This window comes from Ochotona princeps, chromosome 11 (assembly GCF_030435755.1).
Source record: "Ochotona princeps isolate mOchPri1 chromosome 11, mOchPri1.hap1, whole genome shotgun sequence".
Classification (NCBI taxonomy): Eukaryota; Metazoa; Chordata; class Mammalia; order Lagomorpha; family Ochotonidae; genus Ochotona; species Ochotona princeps.
This window is the reverse complement of record NC_080842.1, coordinates 13465162-13490169: the sequence shown is the minus strand read 5'-3', so window position 1 is coordinate 13490169 and position 25008 is coordinate 13465162. Positions and strand designations below refer to the sequence as shown.

Below are 25008 nucleotides of genomic sequence, written 5' to 3'. Positions count from 1 at the left end.
ATTCATCCCCTATTATACCAAGTTTAATGGAACATGCAGAAAATTATTCAGTAATTTCTTTAAACTTGCAAAGTTTGTAAAATAAACTAGGAATAACACAAATTATTTAAAAAAAAAAAAAAAAAAAAGAGCCAGAACGCAGTTGGCTTAGCCAGACTCAGTTGGCTAAGTCTCAACCTCCAAATCGCCAGGATGCCATATAGGCACCAGTGCCAATTCATGTCCCAACTGCTCTACCTCTTATCCAGCTCCCTGCTTATAGCCAGGGAAAGCAGCAGAGTGTGACCTGGGGGCTCTGAGACGCTAAGCCTATGTGGGAGACCCAGAAGAAACTCATGGCTCCTAGCTTTGGATGGGCTCAGCTCCAGGCACTGTACCCATCTGGGGTGTGAACCAGTAGACAGAAGATCTTTCTCTGTCTCTCCTCTCTGTAAAATCTGTCTTACCAATAAAAATAAATAAATCTTTAAAAAAAAAATAAAAAAGCATTGCTCATTCACTTTAAGAAAACCTCCTTCTGGCCTGACACAGTGGCTCAATGGCTAATTCTCCTCCTTCAAGTGCTGGGATCCCACATGGGGGCCAGTTCATGGCCCAGCTGCTCTACTCCAAGCTCCTGGCTCCTGGCTTTGAATCAGCTTTGTGGCCATTTGAGGGGTGGACCAGCAGATGGAAGATCTTAATATCTCTGTCTCCTTCTCTCTGTAAATCTCCCTTTTCAATTAAAATGAAATAAATCTTAAAAAAAAAAAAACCTCCATCCTCCCCAAAAGTTAGAGAAAATTTACAGCAACAATCATTTATTTCAGAACATGCCCGATTTTGTTGCATATTTACAGGCAGAATTCCTAATGCCATTATTACATCATAAATACATTCAGGGACACTGGCAAAAATAGCAAAAAAAAAATAAAAAATTATCATACTTTAAAAAACATTCCCAAAGTATACATTCTTCTACCAAGGCATCCGATCACAGAAACTGCTAAGTTCCCATGTGGCTGATCCACAGAGAGGTTAAATTAAAGGCGAGGAGGCAGGTCAAATTCTGGCACAGGCCAGTAATAATTTAAACAAAAGATTGCATTAGAACAACCACAAGTCCAATGTACCGGCTGTCAGGGATCCAGAAGAACAGCTCCTAGATGGCAACATGATATTCCTCTGGGATGAGAGAAAAGTCTTTACGAGCATGTTTGAGACAAAAATAAATCTCTGTGTAGTTTTCTTTTCAAAAAACTCCTTGGTGGTAATTCTGACAAAAACTTGCTATATTAAAGTCTATTATGCTCCTCAAAATAATGTTAAGAATGCTTTATAAGGGGCCCAGCACAATGGTTCAATGGCTAAATTCTCACCTTGCACACGCAGGGATCCCATATGGGTGCCGGTTCTAACCCCCTGCTACTGCACTTCCCATCCAGCTCCCTGTTTGTGGCCTGGGAAAGCAATAGAGGACAGTCCAAAGCCTTGGAACCTTGCACCCACGTGGGAGACCCAAAAGAGGCTCCAGGCTCCTAGCTTCAGATGGGCTTTGACCATTGTGGCTACATGGGGATTGAACTAGCAGATATAGGATCTTTTTCTCTGTCTCTGCTCCTTCTCTCTGTAAATCTAACTTTCAAATAAAAATACATCTTTAAAAAAAAAAAAAAAGAATGCTTTACAGAGCCAGCACCCTGGGGTGGTTAGCTAAGCTTCTGCCTGCTGTGCCAGTTCAAGTCCCAGCTGCTCCATTTCAGCCCAACTCCCTGCTAATGACCTGAAAAAGCAGTGGAGAATAGCCCAGAGCAGAGCTTGAACCCCTGGACCCACATGGGAGAACTGCAAGCTCCTGGCTTCTGATAGGCCTGGCTCCCGCTGTTGCAGCCATTTGGAAAATGGATCAGTAAATGGATGATCTCTCTCTCTCCTCCTCTGTAATCCTGACTTACAAATAGATAAATACTTTCAAAAAGAAAGAGAATTCTTTCTGTGTGTGTTCCCAAGGAGTTAGGACACTTGTAATAATAATTTTAACAATTACTAAATGTTACTGAATAGCAACATTTACTGAATATCTGTCCAACACTACTAAAATGATATTCACATTCAATCCCTCCAAAACATCTTATTTGAAAAGGTATTATTATCCTCGTTGACCACAAGAAAAGGGTAGTAACTGGCACAATACAAATTCAAATCCAGCTGCAAATCCTTTCTGTATTTCATCTGACACTGGCAACCATGTCACAATACAGAAATTCACAAAAGCACACTTAATGCTTCCCTGATTAAAGTAAGGAAGATGGGCCCCATGTTTGGCATAGTGGTTAAGCACTACAAATTGTTTAAAAAAAAAAAAAAGCCACCACACCTACATCTTGTATCAGAGCTGAGTGTGAGTCTCAACTCTACTCCCAATTCCAGCTTTCTCAACCAAGACCCTGTAGGAATCGGGCGACGGCACAAAGCGCTGGGTCCCTGCCACCCACAGGGAAACCTGGACGGACTTCACGGCTCCTCACCTCAGCCTGCTCCTCCCCTGGCTGCTGTTTGCATTCGGAGATGGAATCAGCAGATGAAAAATCTTTTCAATCTGATCTTTTAAGTAAGTTCTTTTCTAATTTTAGAAAAATCGTAAGCTCATGCTACACTACTTGTATAAAAAAACTAACTGGCAAAACTATGAAAAGATAACAACCTGTTAGGAACACCATAGAAATGATCAACTATGATCCATACACATGCTGGCCTGTCAAGGAGTCTCCAGTACCAAAATTGATCTTGATCAAGTACAGTAAACATTAAAATATTGTGTGTTGCGAGAACAAATGTAATAAGGATATTTTCACATACTCCTTTTTAACCCTAGAAAACAGCACACTATTCTACACAAAAGTTTACAAAGTAAGTTTATGAGAGTGGGGATTTATCCTGGCCATTAAGTCACCTACAATATCCCACAACAGGGTGCCTGCATTCAATTCCTGGCTCCAGCAGCTTCTTGCTAATGCAGATCCTGAGAGAGAGGAGGTGCCTTAAGAAACTGAGCCCAACACCCATGTGGGACACGCAGCTGGAGTTCTAGGCTCCCAGCTTAGGCCTGGTCCAGGGGAGGATGCTGCAGGCATTTGGGGAACAAACCACTGGATAAAAGATCTCAATCACTATGCCATTCAAATAAATATTTTCTAAAAAATAAATGCGACTGCTTTTCAATGTAGATAGTACATACACCTTAAACCAACCCTCACAACGTTCAGAGCTGAAAAAAAATAAATTACTCCTTTTCTCCCTAAATCAATAGGATCAAGATTTCTATAAGGAACGTAAGAAAAAAAAACCTCATTAATGAGACATTATGTACACTTCCTAGAAGAAACACCAAGCTGGTAAACCTAGACTATTTGTTTCCTAGTTTACTACCTCCCCTGACATTACCTTCTAGCCCCAGCACTGAAAGACTCACACAAAGATCTGAAATGGATAGTGAAACAGATCAATTTGCTAGCAACTCAGAAATTCCCATTTAAGAATTTAAATTAGGCACAAAAAAAATTAAGGAAAAGGCTTGACAGCTAATATACAGACGGCTCTATTCAAGTTTATGAATGATTTACTCTTCAGGGTGGCAGGACTTAATCTTAATGCAAATGAGCATAAAGAAACTGTCAGCTGCATTGTGGTTCAACCAATAGAAGCTCAGCTCCATCTTGGCTGTGCGCTAGACTGCATTCCAAACAGAGGATACCATCGCTTCAACAGCAGGCTCTCACGCAAGAGGTAGGCTTAAATGATCTTTTTTATTTAACAGTACATGTCCTTATAATGCAGTATGAAAATATTTTACCATGAAAATCAACCAGAAACCTTTGTTACTACTAAAGACCAAAAAATGGCACTGTGTTCATTTTATTGTCTGGAGGGATTTTATTATGAAAATATGAAGACTGCTTTGTGCTATCTGAAAAGCACCCTTATTATCTGTGCCTTAGAGGAAAATTCATTGTTTTATATGAAATGAATGTATCAATACTCAGAGAAAGAATAACCAAAAGCATTTGATGTTTACTTGTTACAAAATTCATTTTCTCTGAGGAATTTCATTTAATCAGTTTCGTCTGTATTAAAGGATTTTTCTTAGGAAAAAATCCAGACTAAAAAAAAATACTGTACTAACGCTTTCTGATTCTGTGTGTAAATTATACTGCCTGGTTAAAAGGAGTACAAGAAAGCTTACCACATTCTAATAAATTTGAGAAAATAGGTCAAAACTATTGGACTTGCAGTTCAGATGCAGAAAAATGCCAAAAGTATTGTAATCATGATTTATTTTTGCAGGAAAAAAAAGGACCATAAAGGATATAATTATGTGGACTGCCATTATTACTACAACCAAGTCCTAATGCTTTAATTAAAATAATTCCTCACAATGAAATTTATATTACAATAGCAAGCCAGGCTATTAAAGGAAATCCTTTTCAAATTACCTTCCTTTTTTAATAAACCTCAAAAATATTAAAATGGTGAATTTATTCTTATCTGGTCCTCAAGATAAATACATGATCAATCTTATTTAAACAACATTTTGAAAGGAAATGTCCTAAGAAGAACTGGTTAAGGGAAGAGGTACTGTATCTTTCTAGAGAATTAGATGGTCTTCATGTTTCACAGTAGTCCCCTATTGTCTATTAAGATTTAATATCAATTGCTGACAAAATTTCTAGTTTTGCAGTGTTAAAGCATAAAAATACCATTATTTTAAGAGAAAGCTAGAACTCCAGTATATTTATCATATAAACCAATATGAAGAATTCAGATTTATCTTACCAGTAAATTTATCTAGTTTTTAAAGGTCTGGGTTTTTGTTGTTTCTTTTAAGTCTGGGGTTTTTTTCCTTCCTAATTTTATTTCTTAGCATTCAGCTAACATGAGAAAAATAACCGTTTGCAAAGCCCATGGAGGTTGTAACAAGATACTAGAATTCTCTGGTTCAGCACAATGGATTTAATTACCTAGAAACCATGCCTGCTTGCCTACAAAGTACTGTAGCCCACCCCGCTACCCCCACACATACAACACACACACACCTCAGATGCAATAATGTTGACAAATAAGTTAACTTACAAATAAAAATTGAGGTAAACTGCAAGAAGAATTCCTTCCCTTCACCCTGTTTCAACACTATCATCAGCCTACATTTTACTCACAATGCGACTACTGTGAGTGAGCACAAACCGAGGTTCGCTGCTGTCTCACCAAACGCGAGGCCTGTTCTACCCCAGAGCTCCAGCACGGGACCCAGAGAAGCTGCCTGTCATCTGGTTATTGACTGACAGTATCGCGCAGTGATACACTTAAAGGTACCAAAGGATTCAATCCAAAACAAATGCAAAACAAATACGTAATTTTATTCTGATCTGGAAATCCAAAGTTCCACAAGAGTTCTAAATCCCATGCCCATAGTCTACTGAGCCCTTTCAAAATGAAGGAAGTATTAAAAAAAAAACAAACACATGAATTATTCTAAAACATATACTTAAAAATCATGTTATTTACTTTGAGATGCCCCTTTTCTACACTGAAATTTTACTTAAAAAAAAAATACATATTTATTTTAGAGACAGAGTGACAATGAGAAAGATACTCCCACCCTCGGGTATACTCCCCAGATGGCCGCAAGCAGCAAGGCTGGGCCAGATGAAAACCAGGAGCCAGGAACTCCATCTGGTCTCCCATATTGACATGTTTGGATCATCAACTGCTTTCCCAAGCACTGCTAAGTGAACTGGATCAGAAGTGGTGAGCTGATGGGACTCCAACTCTGATACTGGTGTCACAAGCAGTAGTTTAACCCACAAAGCCACAATAATGGTTCACTTTAAAAAAAAAAAAACATACGTATCTTATTTTTATTTAAAAGAATGACAGAACAATGAAAGCTTAGAAGGAAGCATTCAGAAAAGTGTGCCTTAATGTTCCTTTATCTTGTCTTTGCTTTTTTTTTTTAATTATTATTGGAAAGTCAGATATACATAGAGGAGAAAGACAGGAAGATCTTCCGTCCGATGACTCACTCCCCAAGCAGCTACATCGGCCAGAGCTGTGCTGATCCGAAGTCCGGAGCCTCTTGCAGGTCTCTCACGCAGGTGCAGGCTCCCAAAGCTTTAGGCCGTCCTCAACTGCTTTCCCAGGCCACAAGCAGGGAGCTGGATGGGAAGCAGGGCCGCCGGGATTAGAACCAACACCTACATGAGATCCCGTCATGTGCAAGGCAAACACTTTAGCCACTAGGCTACTGCAAGGGGCCCTAAAAAGTATCTTTTTGACATAAACTTATACTTTAATTTTAAAAACAAAGTCTCAGAATACAAAAAGATTCTAGTGGTACACTTTTTTCCTGTCACATTATGACTAACCTATCATAGATTTAGTCTTTAACCTAGCACAAAAAAATGACTAGCCTTCTACCTCATTTTGAAAGATACATCACAGTAAATTTTAGGAGGAAAATGACTCGAAATTACAGAGTTGACTTTGTTCCAAGTAGGTCAAGAAGCTAAGGAAAGCATGGATGTTTGAGCTGCTCATCAGCAGCCAATACAACATCAAGGGGTAACAACACAAACCTGACATAAATAAGATTACTTTAATTTGTGGAATAAGCAAATACATTTTAAAATTTACTGTGAAACAAAGTGGAATAAAAAGCTAACTTTGATATAAAAATTTTTCATTTCCAATATAAACCCAACAAATACAAAATCGATTCAATTTGTGGAAAGTGGAGTTCATTTTGATGTAAAGCAGTTTTGGAATCCACATAAAGTTTTACCACAACATGCATTTTTCCAGGAAAACTTTGTGAATATCCTGCACTTTCTTAAACTGCTCTGGTGTTCCAGCAAAGTTTCTGGAGGTATCTTTCACTGCTATTCAAAGTCACTTCTGCCAAGTATAACTACTAAAGTACCATCTGAAGAAAATGCTTGTTCTATAATCCAACAGTCACTGCCTAGTTATAATTTTTAAAAAGATTTATTTTTATTACAAAGTCAGATACACAGAGAGGAGGAGAGAGACAGAGGAAGATCCTCCGTGCGATGACTCACTCCCAAGTGAGTGCAACGGCCAGTGCTGTGCCAATCCGAAGCCAGGAGCCAGGAACCTTCTCTAGGTCTCCCACATTTGGGTGCAGGATTCCAAAGCATTGGGCCATCCTCAACTGCTTTTCCAGGCTACAAGCAGGGAGCTGGATGGGAAGTGGAGCTGCCGGGATTAGAACCGGCGCCCATATGTGATCCTGTTGTGTTCAAGGCAAGGACTTTAGCCGCTAGGCCACGCCGCCGGGCCCCCTAGTTATAATTTTTTAAGCATTTATTTGAAGGCCGAGTTAACAGAAGGGTCAAGACAGAGATTTTCAGCCTTGCCTCACACCTCAAGTGGCCAGCAAGTGCTGGGCCAGTCCAGAGCCCAAAGCCATGAGCCAGGACTCCATCAGGATCTCCCACAAGGATGGCAGGAACTCAAGTAGCTGAGCCATCACCTCTGCTTCTGGGACAAATTAGCCAAGAGCCGATCAGTAGCAGAGTAACTGGCACCTGACATGGGACGTAAGCACTCCACAGAGCAGTCCAGCTCCACGCACAGCACCCACCCACCCCCATTGTTTTAACTTTGATGGTGTAAAAGTAATACAGAACACTCGAACGTATTAGATATATAACACAAATACTTTCAACAGCCAAAGGCTTCTAGATAGATATTTATTTTGGTTTTAAACATCTAAGTAAACTCAAGTATTCCAGAAACCAAAATAGTGACAGTGTATGTCATGTCCACACACATCCCTCCTGTGTCCCCCCTGTCCTCCATTCCCACGACCATAATCACTGCTATTAGTCTCCGGGTGACCCAAGATACGTGTATAGAAACAAGCAACAGTTAATTGATTCAACTGTACAGCCACATGAGGTTGATCAGAATGCCTCATCTGGATGGGGACAAGCAACCTCCAATAACTGAACAGGGCTGCGTGTCTGCCTTCCTGACTGCCTCTTCCTGTCTATTTATTTATGTTTCTAGAGCGAAGAAAACTTGAAAAAGTTTAAAGCAGTTAACTTCAAACTCAAAATCAGCAAAATACAAGATTCTGTAAACCAGCTTCCTAATAATTTAAATATTTACTTTTGAAAATACGGCTTACATTATTAGTTTTTATAATTTCTCTGCTTTTAAAGTCAATAAAAACAAGCCTCCTCATAATTAAAGCGCACAGTGATCATTTCAATCCAGTAGCAGTTCTGGATTTACAGAGCCAGTTTCCAGAGCAAAACAAAAAGGGGAGGAAAAAAAAGGAAGTGGTTATGTTAGGGAGAAAAAACTGTGGGTGAACTTTTGATTTTACTTAAAACTGCTACAATTGAGCAGGTGGCTCTTAGACCTAGTAGTTGACATGTTCCAATCCTGTATCAAAGTGCCCGAGTTCAAATCTCACTTTACTCTTAATTTCAACTTCCTGCTAATAAACATCCTGGGAGCATGCAGTGACGACTCAAAATACCTGGGACCCTCCCACCCTTGTAGGAGACTAGTCCTGAATTCCCGGATCCCTCGGCTGGGCCAGTAGGGAGCTGGGAGCCAAGTGGGTACAGGTGTCCAAGGACTTAAGCCATCCTCGCTGTTCTCTCAGGTCGTAAGTAGAGAGCTGAATAAATAGAACAGCCAGGACACAAACAAGTACCCATCTAGAATGCCAGTGCTAGCAGGTGGAGGATCAGCCTGGTATGCCACTGTGCCAGCCCCTCCATGTACAACTCTTAAGCACAGATATTTATCCAACAAAAAAGTTACATTAAAAATTAGCGTATGGTTTATAGAGAACATTGGCATAGATATATAAAGAAACTTAAATACCATCCAGGCACAATGTTGATAGACTATATAGAATAGTCTTACTCTGATCTGAATGGGCAAATCTGTAAGTTGGTGGCAGATTCATTCTTTCTTTCTTAACAGATTTAAAAAAACAAAACAAGAAGTGGAATCTCTAAAAATGGCATCCAGCCACTGGAACGAAACCACTACCTCTGTTTATCAGTATCTTGGCTTTCAAGTTCAGAAGATCTACCCTTTCCATGATAACTGGAACACTGCCTGCTTTGTTATCCTGCTGTTATTTATATTTACAGTAGTGTCTTTGGTGGTGCTAGCTTTCCTTTATGAAGTACTTGACTGCTGCTGCTGTGCAAAAAACAAAACCGTCAAAGATTTCAAACACGAACCTAACCCTCTCAGGAGCATGATGAATAACATCAGGAAGAGGGAAACGGAAGTAGTGTGACCGCCTGCTGAAGCTGAGCCCAGCCTTTGAACACAGCCTTGACGGCTTCTGGGAAACGGACGCCACTACAAAACTGATCTGACACTGAACACTCAAAAGGTTTCGAGTGGAAGGAAAACCCAAGTGAAATGTGCACTTTTTGTGTGTATTCCTTTCATTAAATATTAAGTAAAACTCCATAAATGTGAATCTACCAATCTATTTAATACAACACTTCAAAACCGGATAAGCGAATTCTAGAATAATGATCAGCAAAAGGTAAACTGCAAACACAAGGTGAATGATAACAGTTTATATCTTAAAGGGTTTTTTTTGCAACAAAAATGCTATTTGTGCCCTAAAAATATAAAGACATTTATTTTGGGGGCTAGTGCTATAGCTCAATAGACTAGTCTTCAACTTTCAAGCACCAGCATACTGTATGGGTGGTTTGTGTCCTGGCTATTAAACTCCCCACCCAGCTCCCTGCTTACAGCCTAGGAAGGCAGCGGAGGATGGCCCAAAGCCTTGGGACCTGGCACCAACATGGAAGACCTGAAGAGACTCCTGGATCCATTCGGTCCCAGTTCTTGTAGCCATTTGGGGAGTAAACCATCAGATGAAGATCTTTATCTCTCCTTCTCCAACTGGAAAGGCAGAGCCACAAAGACAGAAGAGAGAATTTTCATCCCCAAATCGCTACAACAGCCAGAGTTGGGCAGGTGCAAAGCCAGGAGCCTGAAGGTTCTTCCAAGTCTCCCCTATGAATGCAGGGGCACAAGAACGGGCCATCTTTTGGTGCTTTGCTTGGCAGATTAGAAAAGAGCTGGATCAGTAGAGGAGCAGTCAGGACTCGAGCCAGCACCATATACTCTGCAGATTCCACAGACGGAGGCTTAATCTACCATGCCATGTTGCCAGCCCTACTATTTGTGTCTAAAACCAAATCCCACATACATAGAAAGTCCCATTTATTAAAATCAGTATTTTCCAGTATACTGAAGATAATTTATATAAAGGTAACGTTACAGACATATGTTATATATACACATATATGTATTCTTTTTGCTCTTAATCCATTAAGTTTTACATAAAAGTCTTAAATATCCAAGACAGCTACAATAAATGTATCTCCATAAAAATCTCATAACATTTAATCACTGTTTAATAAGAAACGTAAGCTCCAGAAAGGCTCAGCTAATTTTGAAACTAAAAGTTACTGTCACACCCCGTTTCAATGGATCAAACCACTCACCACCAGTTAAGAAATGTGGCATTTTTAGTTGCTTTGAATTCTAACGTCTGGATAAATACAATTTACAGCCTTAATATCGCTTTGTAACACACCAAAGCACACTCTTAAATTATTACACTACCTTAAGCCAGAAACACCATATCTGGGAATTTATCATGAAAAATTAGTTAAAAAGAAAAACTCTAGGCACAAAGATTATATATATATATATACATAAACACACACACATATATATATATTTTTTTTAATTGTAAAGTCAGATTTACAGAGGATACAGAAAGATCTTCCATCCACTGGTTCACTCTCCCTGCCCTCAAGTGGCAGCAACAGTGATCCAAAGCCAGGAGCCAGGAGCCAGGAGCTTCCTCCAGGTCTCCCACATAGGCATAGGGTCCCAAGGCTTTGGGCTTTCCCAAAGTCCCACACAGGGAGCTGGAAAGGTAGTGGAGCAGCCGGGATACAAACTGGCACCAATATACGGTGCCATATGCAAGGCAAGGACTTTTGCCACTAGGCTACCATGGCAGGCCCAAGGTGAAAAGATGTTTGTGACAGCATTACTAAAAACAAAAAATCAGAAATAACAGAGCCTTAAACTAAATGTGACACACAGACTTGATGGATAGCTAACAGAACAGGTACTCAGAGCAGCAATTAAGCCATCAGGACGTTCACGTTGCACATCTTTGTACCTGTTAAAATGAATCCTAGGAGACAGCGATGATGGATCAAGTAGCTGGGTTCCTGTTTCCTTTCTTGGGACAGTCACAATGTGCTGCTGGCTCCTGGCTTAATTCTCAGGCCAGTCCAGCCGCTGCAGGCATCTGGGACATGAACTAGTGAATACAATGTACGTGCATGCCCCTCACCATAAACAACATTTTTAAAAGTCACTGAAAATTTAGTATACTAAGAATGTAAATTCAGAATATAAATTTTTTTCAGACAATTACACAGTTAATTCTAACATTAATTATAGAAAAACTAGAATAGCCAGTATATGACAGTGTTGTGTGGGAAAGTAACAAATTGTAGAATGTGCAATAATTAACAATGTGGTAAAGCAAGAGAAACAGAAATCCATCACACTCAATTTAAAGAAAAATATTTGTCAGTCTGAAATCACTTTTCCACCATTTACTCATTTATGTTTCGTCAACATTAGAAAAAAAAGAGTAACCAACTTTAAAGCACAAAATTTTGGGCCTGGTACAATAGCCTAACAGCTAAAGTCCCCACTTCCCATGCCCTGGGATCCCATGAGCATGGGTTCTAATCCCCGTGGTCCCATTTCCCATCCAGCTCCCTGCTTGTGGTCTGAGAAAGCAGTCAAGGACAGCCCAAAGACTTGGGACCCTGCACCCACGTGGGAGACTCAGGGAAAAAAAATAGAGCAGCCAGAACAGGAACCAGCACCCATATGGGATGCTGGCACTTGAAGGCAGAGAATTAGCCAATCAAGCCATTACATCAGGCCTAATGCTCTACTTTTCTGAGATTTTATTTTTCACTGGAAAGTCAGATATATACAGAGAGGAGGAGAGACAGAGAAGAAGATCTCCATTTGCTAAGTCACTCCCTAAGTGGTCACAACAGCTGCAGCTGAGCTGATCCAAAGCCAGGAGCCAGGAGCCTCTTCTGGGTCCCTCACGTGGGTGCAGGGTCCCAAGGCTTTGGCCATCCTCAACTGCTTTCCCAGGCCACAAGCGGGGAGCTGGATGGGAAGTGGGGCCACCAGGATATGAACTGGTACTCACATGGGATCCCAGCGCGTGAGAGGACTTTAGCTGCTAGGCTACTTACTATGCTGGGCCCTAATGCTCTACTTTCAATCCAACTCACTGTTAATGCCCTCAGAAAGCAGAAGATGGCTCAACTGCTTGGGCTTCTGTCATCCAGATGAAGATCCTAAGGAATTTCAGGCTCCTGGCTTCAGTCTGACCTAGCCCTGGCTGTTGTGGCTATTGGAGAGTGAACTAACAGTTGGAAGAGTTCTGTCTTCCAAGTAAATAAATACATCTTAAGAAAAGAAAAAAACTTCACTTCAAAACTTGGCTTACCACGGATGGGAAGTAGTCTTTTAATAACTAGAATTCTTGATAATGCATACTTCCCAAATTTTCCCATCCTACCATGTAATTTATTTAGCCATACAAAAAATAATTTTGAATACCAAGACAGCAGGTCAGACACTGGGGAGGCAATTACAAACAGGTTATCACGCTTTTACAATAATGAACCCTACAGGTTTGCCAGAGTGAGCCAGAGCGAGGCTGGCTGTTGGGATGCAGTCAGGTAACCCAGCACCTTGGACACATGGTTCAGTACCACCTGCACTTCCAATACAGCTTCCCGATGCACCTGGGAGGCAAGGGATGATGGTCCAAGGACTCCAGTCCTGCCACCCATGTGACCCGCATGGAGTTCTAGGCTTCTGGCTTCACAGTGGATCAGCCCTGGCTACTGCAGGCATTTGGGGAATAAACAGAAGCTTAAAGATAATGCTCTTTGCTTTTCAAAGAAGTAAAAAATAAAATTAAACTTTAAAAACTGTGCTATGGGGCCCAGCACAGTAGCCTAGCAGCCAAAGTCCTTGCCTCACAAGGTGAGTCGATGTGATCAGACCAGAAAAAGCACTATGTGCTGTATGAAGAACCGATCGGAGAAGATCTAAAGCAGGAGCCCTGGTAAGAAGCCAATTTGGCAATCCAAGAGTAGTGACCTAAACTCCAGTGCTAACAGTTACACCCAGTCCTCCTCATAAGCAGCACTAGGGAAGACCGAGCTGAGGAGTCCTCAGGGTCGGGTATGAGCTCGTGATCAGTTGGAACCAATCAGCTCTAACAGCAAGTGATGTCTGTCACTTCCAGATTACATCCTTTAACTGCCAGTGTAAGATTTTGAAGTTCTTCTGTCCTCTGGTAGGGAAAGCAAAACCACTCAATACATCAACAACCATATTCAAGCTAGTTTCAAATGACGAGAATGAGCTAAAAACTGTCGATAATGACAAACCTGTGGGTATCACACTGCCCTCACACCAGATCTCCACTGAACACTCCCAACACTTGGTTATGCACTCCCATTCTTTTTCTGAATGGCTCCCCACTTTATGCCTTACCAATGGATCTGATCATTTTAAGTCTGTTTTCATGAAGACATGAGCACACATGCACAGAGGGAACTCAGAGCAGGGAGCGCCAGTCACATGGCCTGGACATGGGCACAAAAGGGAGGACTCAAAGCCTTTCTAAACATGATCTGCCCTGCAGGCATCTCTGTATCACCAGCTTTCTCCTATCTCACTTAAAAAGCTTTGCCAACCTCCTAAACAGCAAAGCAGGCGGGACATTTTTCCCGATTCCTTATTCGTGAATAACAAAGCCCCCCTTCTCCTTGTAAACCGGCCATACACTGTGAATAGGCAGCGGATAATAGGCCTATACCAACAAGCTGACAGAAAAACAGCCTCTGTTGCTTCAAGATGCTGCCATGACACAGCTTACGCTGTCCTCACTGTTCCCAATAGAGAAGCAAGGCCTTAGCAGGTTCTTCTTGCTACTTAATGCACATAAAATTCCCCACTTGAAGTCAACACTACAAAAAGCCAACAGGTTCTTAAGATAAAGGAAACTAGACCTAAAACTAGTTCTGAAAATTATGTCTAAGCTTTCATTCGATGTAAATTTCACTGGAATGAGAGATGAACTTGAATGCACATACTGATATGAATGATACAGGACTACTTTGATAAATCAGCTTTGCCTTAACATCAGTTATTCAAGTAGCTTCAAGGATATCTCACAAAATGCTATAGGTAAAATAAGTTCTGCTACTAATTAAGCTAAATTTACATTGTTGAAAGCTTGTCAGGGTCAGCACTGTGGCACAACTACATAAGCCACCATCGGCAGTGCCACCGGCCCAGACAGGCTCCACTTCCAACAGAACTCCCTGCTAATGGCCTGGCAAAGCATGGCCTAAGCACCTGGACTCCCTGAACCCTTGTGGGAACCTGGAACAAACTACTGGCTCCTAGCTTTGGCCTGGCCAGTCCCAGCCACTGCAACCATCTGGAGAGTGAATCGACACATGGAAGACGTCTCTGCAATTCTGCCTTTCAAATACGTAAGTCTTTATATATATATACATATAAAAAACACACACACACACAACAGTCTAGAGGCCAGTGTCTGACACAATGGAATAAGTCACCACTTAATCCATGATGTCAGCATGCCATATACCAGAGCAGGGATTCAAGTTCTGGCTGCTTTGCTTCTAATCCAGCTACCTGCTAACTAAACTGAGAAAACAGCCTAACATGGCCCAAGCACATGGACCCTTGCACCAATCTGGGAGACCTGAGGGGAGTTCTAGGATCCTGACGTGATCTGGTACAGCCAGGCTACTGCGGCCATCTGGGAAGTGAACCAGTGGATGAAAACACAGAAAGTCTCTCTCTCTCTCTCTCTCAATCCATCACTCTGGCTTTCAAATCTTTTTTAACATTTATTTTTATTGGGCAGTCATTATACAGAGAGGAGGGAGAGAGAGGAAGATCTTCTGTCCACTGATTCAGTCCCCAAGCGGCTGCAACAGCTGGAGCTGAGCCTGTCTGGAGCCTCTTCCAGATTCCCAGCGTGGGTGCAGGGTACCAAAGGTTTGGGCCGTCCTCAACTGCTTTCCCAAACCACAAGCAGGGAGCTAGATGGGAAATGTGGCCACCGGGATATGAACTGGCACCCATATGGGATTCCAGCATGTGCAAGGCAAGCACTTAGCCGCTAGGCTATCGTGCTGGACCCTGGTTTTCAAATTTTAAAAATAAGGAAAAAGGTAGACAAATCAAACCTTGGTTATTTGAAAGCCGGTGCTTTCAAAACAAAATTGACAAACCTTCAGCTATGCTAACCAAGAAAAATAGAGAAAACAAACTTCAGGGCCAGATTGTGGAGTGGTGAATAAAGCCGTTGACATGCCAAATAGGTGCCAGTTGGTGTCCCAGCTGCTCCATTTCTTATCCAGCTCCATTACTGGCCTGGGAAAGCAGAAGATGGTCCAAGTGCTTGGATCCTTGCACCCAAGTGAAAGAAATTACGGGTTCTTGGCTTCAGCCTGTTGTGGACATTGAAGACATGAACCACTAAATACAAAACTGATTCATTCACTGGCACCGGTGAGCTCCAGCCAGCCTCTCCCTCCCTCCCTCCCACTCCCCCTTCTCAAACTCTTCCAAATAAACAAACATATCCAAAGGATTATAAGGGAATACTTTGGGAAACTGAAAAACTCTACACAATGTAGACAATGATAAACTCCCAAAAAGACAAGAAAAACGAAAATTAACTCGAGATGCAGAAATCTGGGCCCAGCATGGTAAGCTATTGGATGGAAGATCTTTGTCTCTCCTTCTCTGTATATCTGCCTTTCCAATAGAATAAATCTTTAAAAATAAGTAAGACGTAGATATCTAAATAGACTTACAATGAATTCTTATCCAACATTTAAACAAAAACCTTTACAAACATCTTCACAAAATAGAGTACACATCACAAATCATTTTATGGGACTAAAATTATTAGATGTCACACAAAGCTGCGGACCATGCTCTTCATAAATAGTCTGAAAAAAAAATCTTAACACAAAATCAGCCAACAGCTGTAACAGTTTATTGTATCGCAACAAATAAGAATCACATATCATAACTAAAATGGATTCATTCTGAAAATGCAAATATTTTAGCATGTAAAAATCAAGATGCCAGCACTGTGGGTGGCAAGTTAAGCTGCCACCTTTAGTCAAGAGTGTGTGGCACTGCTGTCAGGAGAGACACACAAGTCAAAGTCAACAGAACCAAACAGATTTCAGAAATAAATTCTCTTATGACCAATTGGCATCTGATAAGATGTCAATGTGATTCAATGGGGAAGAGATAGTCTTTCAAAAAAGTAGCAACAGAACAACTAAATAACCATACGAAAGAATAGTTTAGACCTTAGGTTAAATCATAAATAAAACCCATCTCAGACACACAGGAGATCTAAAGGTAAATGAATTTAAATATAATGAATTAAAACTATGAAATTCTTAGAAGAAAACAAGGATCAGCAAAGATTTCTTACACTTGCTATTATGAACACAAGTGACAAAAGAAATTGACTGGAAGCCGGCTCCAACCTGGGAAAAACTGAAACCAACAAATACTGCTGTTGAGATCATAAAATGATAGTCATTTTTGTGGTTTCTTAAAAAAATATATATGTATATGAAAAGCAGGGAGTGGAGGGCAATCAGGTGCAATGGCTCGACTAGCTAATCCTCCACCTGCAAACGCCAGCATCCCATCCAGGTGCCAGTTCGTGTTCCAGCTCCATTTCTGATCCAACTCCCTGCTTGTGGCCTGGGAAAGCAGTGGAGCATGACCCAAAGCCTTGGGGTGGGTCCTGCACCCGCGTGGGAAACCCCAAAGAAGCTTCTGATTCCTAACTCAGGATTAACTCAGTTCCAGCCACTGTAGTCACCTGGGGAGTAAAGCAGTAGATGGAAGATCTCTCTCTGTCTCTCCTCTCTTTAAATCTGCCTTTCCTATAAATATGTTTAAAGAAACAAAAAAGAAAATGAAAGAAAAAGGAGTAGGGAAAGGACAAAGGAAGGGAGACAGAAATCTTCTATCCAACAGTTCACTTTCAAATGGCCATAATGGTCTTTTGGCATTATGGCATCTCCCATGTGGGCTGCAGGTCCAAACATGACTCATCTTCCCCGCTTTTCCAGGCCATCAGCAGCGAGCTAGAACAGCCAGCCTATTACCAACCCAGCACTCAGATGGCACACTGGCTTCACAGGCTGCAGCATTACCTACCACACTACATCAGCCCCTTTCGTAGCCTCCCAAGTAATTACACAAAAATCACAGCAATACTATGCAAAATGGCCAAAAAGTGGAAATAACCCAAATGTCCATTAGACAACAAATGAGTAAGTAAACTGTACTACATTCGTATCAAACTATTCTAGCAATGAAGTACTGATGCAAACTATAGCACGGATGACACTCAACACGCTCCATGAGAAAGCCAGACAAAAGACAAGCTATTACATAATGCCATTTACAGGGAATGTCCAGAAAAGGCAAATAAACAAGCAGAAAAAGATTGCTCATCTGCGGCTGAAGTGCGCTCACTCACTGCGAATGGTGATGACAAACTGTAGGAAAAGCTGCACAACCATCACTAAAAACAAGTGAACCGCACACTTCAAATGAGTGAACGATAGAACATATACATTAAATCTCAATTAAGGCATTTTTTAATAGTTTTTAGATTTTCCTTTGATTTGAAAGGCAGGAAGACAGATTGTTTCATCTGTTGCTTCAGTAAATGCCTGCAGGCAGCCAGGCTCACCCAGGCTGAGACCAGCGGCCGAGACTCTCATCAAGGCCTCCAAGGGACTGAGGCGTTACAGGCTGCCCCTAGCACGTGCAGAAGCTAGACTTGGGTAGAAACGCCAGGGACTTGAACCAGGCCTTTTATTAACGTTAATGCCCAGCCCTTAACAAATATTAATCCAAATTTAAACTGCAATACGGGACTACTAATACTTAAAGAACTTATCATCCCATCCTTAATATTTAACAAAATATCCACCCCCCCCCAAAAAAAAAACTGAGCTGAAAAATGAACCTGTCATTACTAATGCCTTCTTGAAAAATAAAAGCTGGGGGAGGGGGATTGGAACTATTATGAAAGTGGGCTGAGCCATAGCCTGGGATGTCAGCATCCCGTACTGGCTGGAGCCCCCCTGCTCCAGCCTGTGACCCAGCTCCTCGAAAAGGCAGTGAAGGAGGGCCCCAGTGCTTGGATCCCTACCATCCACACAGGAAACCCCTAGTCCTGCACTGCTGGCTTCAGCCTAACCCGCTCCAACATCGAGCCACATGGGAAGTGAACCAACAGATGGAAGATTCTGTCTCTCCCTACCTCTCACATTACCTTTCAAATAAGTAAATCTTTGCAAAAACAAAAGAAAAGAAAAAGAAAAAGAAACTGAACCCTGAAGAGCCCTAAACAATTCTACTAACCAGAATTTTGTTTGGAAGCTGATGATCCTCCATGTTCTACCTTTGCTTTTTTCTTCTTCGATGATGACGATGACTCAGAGGATACTGAGCGTTTCTCTACCACGGGAGTAGTAAGAGCTCGTTTTCTGAACAGTTCCCGTTCTCTCAAAAGGCTTGGATCCATAATGCTGCAAAGAATAAACACCATTAAGACAGATTCAATTCACCCAAAGCCATATGCCAAGTCACAATTTACTTCCCAAATAAAATTACTAGTTCTCTAGTACTTGTACTTATTCACTTATTAAAAAAAAATACCTAGTGGGGGCTGGCATTGTGGGACAGTAGGTTAAGTCATCACTTGCAATGCCAGCACACCAGCTAGTCCACTTCTGATCCAGCTCTGTAATGTGCCAGGGAAAGCAGCAGAGCATGGACCAAATACCTGGGCCCCTTTCATCCACATGAGATTACCAGATGCAATTCCAGGCTAAGCCACTAGGGGAGTGAACTCGCAGATAGAAGATCTGTTTGTTCCTCACCATAACTCTGCCTTTCAAATTAGGTATTTAGTAATTTAATTTACTAATTTAGTAAAAATGTTGACAACAGCTACACACAATAACTGAATCGAAAAATGACCACATACAGTAAATTTTTTAAAAGATTTATTCATTTTATTACAGCCAGATATACACAGAGGAGGAGAGACAGAGAGGAAGATCTTCCGTCCGATGACTCACTCCCCAAGTGAGCCGCAACGGGCCGATGCGCGCCGATTCGAAGCCAGGAACCTGGAACCTCTTCCAGGTCTCCCACGCGGTTGCAGTGTCCCAATGCACTGAGCCATCCTCAACTGCTTTCCCAGGCCACAAGCAGGGAGCTGGATGGGAAGTGGAGCTGCCGGGATTAGAACCGGCGCCCATATGGGATCCCGGGGCTTTCAAGGCGAGAACTTTAGCCGCTAGGCCACACCGCCGGGCCCAACACATACAGTAAATTTTAAAGTAATCATACATAATTAAAGTTACAGCAGTAAATGTTTATATGCATGGATGGATGGGTGGATCGATCAATAGACAGATGAAAGTTAAACATACATGTGGAGTAGAGATCTACCTATCATCCACTGGTTCACTCCCCAAGCAGCCACAACAGCCAGAGCTAAGCCAGGTCAAAGTGAGGAGCTCGAGACTCTATATGGGTCGCCCAATGTGTGCCCAACTACTTGGGCCATCCTGTGTTGTTTTCCCAGGAGCATTAAGGAGCTGCACTGGAAGCAAAGCGGCCAGGATCTGAACCATTGCTCTGATATGGGATGCAGGCACCACAGGCAACAAGCTGAAACACACTGTGCTACAGCTCCCACAGTCAACTTTTTAGAAAAAACACTTTAAAGTGATAGGCAAGGGCATCGGGCCTGACTGAGCTCTTTATTCCTCATTCCAGCTCCTTGATACCGCACCTGGGAGAGCAGCACAAGCCGGCCGAGAGCTGGAGCCCCGCCACCCACGTGGGAGACCCAGAATGAGCACTAGGGAGTGAGCAGTGGCTGGGAGTTTTCCAAGTCAGCAAAATTTCAGATTTTAAGTAAAATGATATGAATAACAACAGAAGATACAAACAGCACACATAATTGAGGATTATACACCATACATAATTGCATCTGTCATTTTTATACAACCGGCAACACAAATGTCTTTAGGTCAGTACTACCACACACAGGCGTAGCATTGCTCTGTGACATTTGCCATTACTAAGCAAAAGGAATTTTTAACATCTTATGGACACTGCCGAATGGGTGATGTGTCACGAGTGAAACGTCCCTATGTAGGACACACTCCGAAAGCCTTGAAGCACAGATCTTATCATTCGCTAAATCAACAATGAATAGAAAAAACACCAGTAGATTGCTCTGTCCTCACTGGGTCCACAAGTCCTTATCAGATGTCTTCTGCTTGCAAGGCACTGTGCACCAAGCTTTGAAAGATTCTGGAAGGTAAATCCTTGCCTTCCAGAAGCTTAGATTTGAGATGAAATATTGAGCACTTTGCTTTAAAAACAATGGATAGGGGTGAGTGCTGCAGCACAGCTTGTAAAGCGCACCACATGAGGGACAGAGAGACCTGGGAGGGAAAAAGTGGGTTCCCCCTTCTTGGGTCACTATTCCCGTGGGAGGGCATGAAAACTAGGACGGGGGCTGGGGTGGCTAGATACAGAGGCACTCAACAACATCCATGAGGGCTGGATGGTTGAGTTGGTTAGATGGAACTAAGCTTTAATACCCATTGACAAGTACAAGAGCCAAATGAGATGGGGACAGACTGGTCTACTGCTACACATACTGGCAAACCAGGGCAGGGGGCGGGCCTGGTGGGGGTTATTGTGGGTCGCCCTGACTAGGCTGCAGTTCCCACTGGTTTGTGTAAGGGCCGAACCAGACTGGACTGCAACACCCATTGGATCCAGTGCAACTCGGGACTGAAAACAGAACCAACCCAGCAATTGCAACCACCAGCTGATCGGGGTGATGGACTGTGCCGGGCCCTGCGCTTGCTAGAACATGCAAGAATCTGGTCTGGGAATACCTCAAGGTTTCTTTGGAGATCTCCCCAATCGAACTGCTGGACTCAGAACTCTAGCCAAGAAAAGACAGAAGACAGAACAGGTCAATCATTCATCTCAGCTATATGTTGGCAGCGAAATATGGGGCAAACGAAGACTTTATGATGGACCATATCAATCAGTGGACGACCTCATCGAGCGAAACTGGCAGCGATTCATAACTGGAGAACTATTAAAACCACTTGAGCAAATATCTCAGAGCATGACCCACATCCGGGACTTGGGGTGGGTGGGAAAACGGGTGGGGCTTCTCCCTCAATATCCCCCTTTACCTAAGATACATGATGGAAACAATATGGACATAATAGTATTACCCACTTCCCTATACCCCCTGAACCTTTTTTTTTCTTTAACCGTAATTAACTATGTAAAGATTGTCAACAACAATACAATAAAATAGATTAAAAACAAACAAACAAACAAAAATGAATAAATGAATGTGAACGGGAGTGCTAAGAACTAGAAATACTGAGGCCAGCACCACGGCATAGATGGCTAGGCCTCCGTCTACAGTGCCAAGAGGCAGCTCACATGGGCGATGGTTCAAGTTCCAGCGGCTCCACTTCTGACCCAGCTCACTGCTAATGGTCTGGGAGGGCAGCAGAGGAAGGTCCAGACCCTTGGGCCCCTGCACCACGTGGAAGATCAAGAGGGGGCTCCTGGGCCCAGCAGTGGCCTAGTGGCTAAAGTCCTTGCCTCGAACCTGCCAGGATCCCATATGGGCGCAGGTTCTAAACCCGGAAGACCTGCTTCCCATTCAACTCCTTGCTTGTGGCCTGGGAAAGCAGTCGAGGACAGTCCCAAACCTTGGGACTCTGCACCTGCGAAGGAGACCCAGAAGAGCTCCTGGATCCTGGCTTTGGATCAGTGGAACATCTTCCTCTGTCTTTCCTCCTCTCTATGTATCGGAGTTTGCAATAAAAATAAATAAATCTTAAAAAAAAAAAAAAAAAAAAAAAAGGACGGGCCCAGCATGATAGAAGTTAAATTCATAGCCTTGAACGCACCGGGATCCCATATGGGCGCCAGTTCTAACCCCAACATCTCCTCTTCCCATCCAGCTCCCTGCCTGAGGCCTGGAAAAGCAATCAAGGACTGCCCAAAAGCCTTGGGACCCTGCATCCGCGCGGGAGACCTGGAAGAAGCTCCTGCCTCCTGGCTTCAGATCGACTCAGCTCCAGCCATTGCGGCCGCTTGGGGAGTGAACCACTGTACAGAAGATCTTCCTCTCTGTCTTTCCTCCTCTCTGTATATCTGCCTTTCCAGTAAAAATAAATAAATCTAAAAAAAAAAAAAAAAAAAAGGATTCTAGCTCCTGCCTTCCAAATAGACGGCTGTGGTCACTCAGGAAGTAAGCCAGCAGATGGAAGATCAGTCTCCCCTTCTAACTCTGCCTTTCAAATAAAGGTAAACAAACATCACTGAAAAATAATTTGGAAATACTTACATGGCTTTGGTAAGAAACAATCAGTGAACTTAAGAGTCATCATTGTAGTAAAACCCAAGCACCTGTCTTCTGTTTTGATTGCTAACAATCACAGGATTAGGCAATTAATTCATAAAACCTCTCTAAATCAACTTGATAAGTGAGGACAAATGCTGCCTACATCCAGCCCACTGTAAGAAGAAAATGAGAAAATGTTAAATGGGGGCCCAGTGTGGTAGCCTAGTGGCCAAAGTCATTGCCTTGCTCGCACCAGGATCCCAGGTAGGCACCGGTTCTAATCCCGGCAGGGCAGTCCCACTCCCTTCCTGCTCCTTGCTTGTGGCCTGGGAAAGCAGCTGAGGACAGCCCAAAGCTTTGGGACCCTGCACCCACGTGAGACCCAGAAGAGGCTCCTGGCTCCTGGCTTCGGATCAGCCTAGCTCCAGCAATTGCAGTTACTTGGGGAGTGAATCATCGGATGGAAGATCTTCTTCTCTGTATATCTGACTTTCCAATAAAAATAAACAAATAAATAAAATCTTAAAAAAAAAAAAAGGAAATGTGAAATGGAAAAGCTAATAAGCAGTGTTACCGAGAGACAGACCTTCCAGCCGACAGTTCACTTCCCAAAAGGCCAGTACGGAGCAGGCAGACGCCAGGAGGGTGGGTGCAGGGACCCAAGCTCTTAGCCCATCTTTCACTAGATTGCAAGTGGAGCAGCTGAGGCGGTAGGTGATGGCTTAACTCACTACGCCACAACACTGGTCCCACAGATTTTTTAAAGCCATATAAAAATGCTACTTTGGTATACTATTAGATTTCTGCAAAAAAAAGAAAAACAAAAACAAAAAAAACCTATCCTTGGCGAGGACATCAGGAAGGTGGGAGTCACAAGCGGGGAGAAGAATTGCAAACTTTTCTATCAGGAAACACTCAGCTTCTTCTTCACACCAACAGGTAGTTCATCCAGGCTTTCAAAAAGAACTTCACCATGTAAATAAAGACGCCACACTCATCAAAACTCAAATGCTCCACCGTCTGGGGTTGCTGGGACTACGGGAGGGAGGACAGACGACAGCCCTTCTATTCTAGTATGTGAAATCCCAAACAAGATTCCAATATACTGACTCCTTCAACCACACCTGGGAGGCTCCCTCAACTCAGCAGACAAAGGCGACCTGTGTGTAGACGGAGGAGGTTGGGCGCCCACACCTCCAGCTTCACAGCTCCGTGTCCGCCCCGCCTAACTTTCCCATCTTTTTCCCCAAGCCCGTCTCCGTCGGTCCCGAGTTCGACATCTCCAAACCGAATCACGCAGGCAACACAAGGACGCCAACACCATCCGCATTTTACATTGAAACCCAGACACAAACCCAACACCGCGGTCCCGACGGGTGCCTCCACAGAGAGAAACTGGGAGGTAAACAATTCAAAACTTCGCACCCCATCCGAGCTACCTCAACCCCTGCTTTCCCTCTTTCGCCCCTCTCCCTGCCCCAGCCTTAGGGGCGCCCCGCGCCTTGGACATGGGGACCACGGAGTTCATGCCGTGAACTACCCCGAGAAAAACTACCAGCATTAAAGACCACAAACAGCTGAGCAGCCGGTCCGGGTGCGAGCAATTTAAAAACAGAAATCACAGCCCTTTAGCTGGCCAGACGCCGCGCTATACACATACACACACACCCCGACCTCGCTCGGCCCCAGTTTCGGGCGGCCACGGAGGTGCACCAGCTGTTACCCGACTGTTTTTCCCTCTTTCTCACCCCAAAGTTTAAGCCGAGCAACCTCCGGCCTTGAGGCTCCCAAGGGTTAGCGTGTCGGAGGGTTTCCATCAGGCTGCGACCGCGGCGCCTCCAGCCCCACCAAGTGAAGACCCTCGCGGGGAGAGGCGCGGCTCGGTCTCGGGAGCCACAGGCTGGGGCTCGCGTCCCTCCCCCGGCCGACGTGGCTCTCACCTCAGCGACCCGTCGCAGACCCGCACCGGGTCGGGGTCTCCCGCGCTCGGAGACCAGCGGCCGCCGTCTCGGCCGCGACTCCTCTCCGCCCGCCACTTCCTGACGGGACGACCACGACCCGTCCCGGCAGGCACCGCGGCGCCTCTGCTGCCCCCAATGCGCGTGCGTCATCACGTACCCCGCGAGCGGAACGGCGGGGGCGGAGCCAGCAGGCGGGCGCGTCGGGTCTCCATGCCAACAGGAAGGCGGCTGGGGCGGGGCGGGGCGGGGCGGGGCGGGGCGGGGCGCAGCCCTTAAGGCTCTGGGGAATGAAACGCCTGGTTGCAGAGGAGGCTGACCCAGGGCGAAGGCAGCCTCCGTGCTCCCAACATCCGCGCA

General features: G+C 43.6%; 2 protein-coding genes across 2 annotated transcripts in view; one reads left to right on the top strand and one right to left on the bottom strand.

The window, feature by feature from the left end:
- GTF2E2 (general transcription factor IIE subunit 2) overlaps positions 1 to 24772 on the bottom strand; it is a 69776-nt gene extending 45004 nt beyond the window's left edge. The window contains exons 1-2 of the mRNA XM_004592695.3: positions 24631 to 24772; positions 18643 to 18809 (exon numbers count right to left, since the gene is read on the bottom strand). Of these exons, the coding sequence (XP_004592752.3) occupies positions 18643 to 18805 (163 nt within the window). The 5' untranslated portion in view covers positions 18806 to 18809; positions 24631 to 24772. The remainder of the gene's footprint in view (positions 1 to 18642; positions 18810 to 24630) is intronic.
- SMIM18 (small integral membrane protein 18) lies at positions 9038 to 9325 on the top strand. Its single transcript, XM_004592694.4, has one exon. The coding sequence runs from the start codon at positions 9038 to 9040 to the stop codon at positions 9323 to 9325; it is 288 nt and encodes a 95-aa protein (XP_004592751.1).
- Positions 24773 to 25008: the final 236 nt, after the last annotated feature.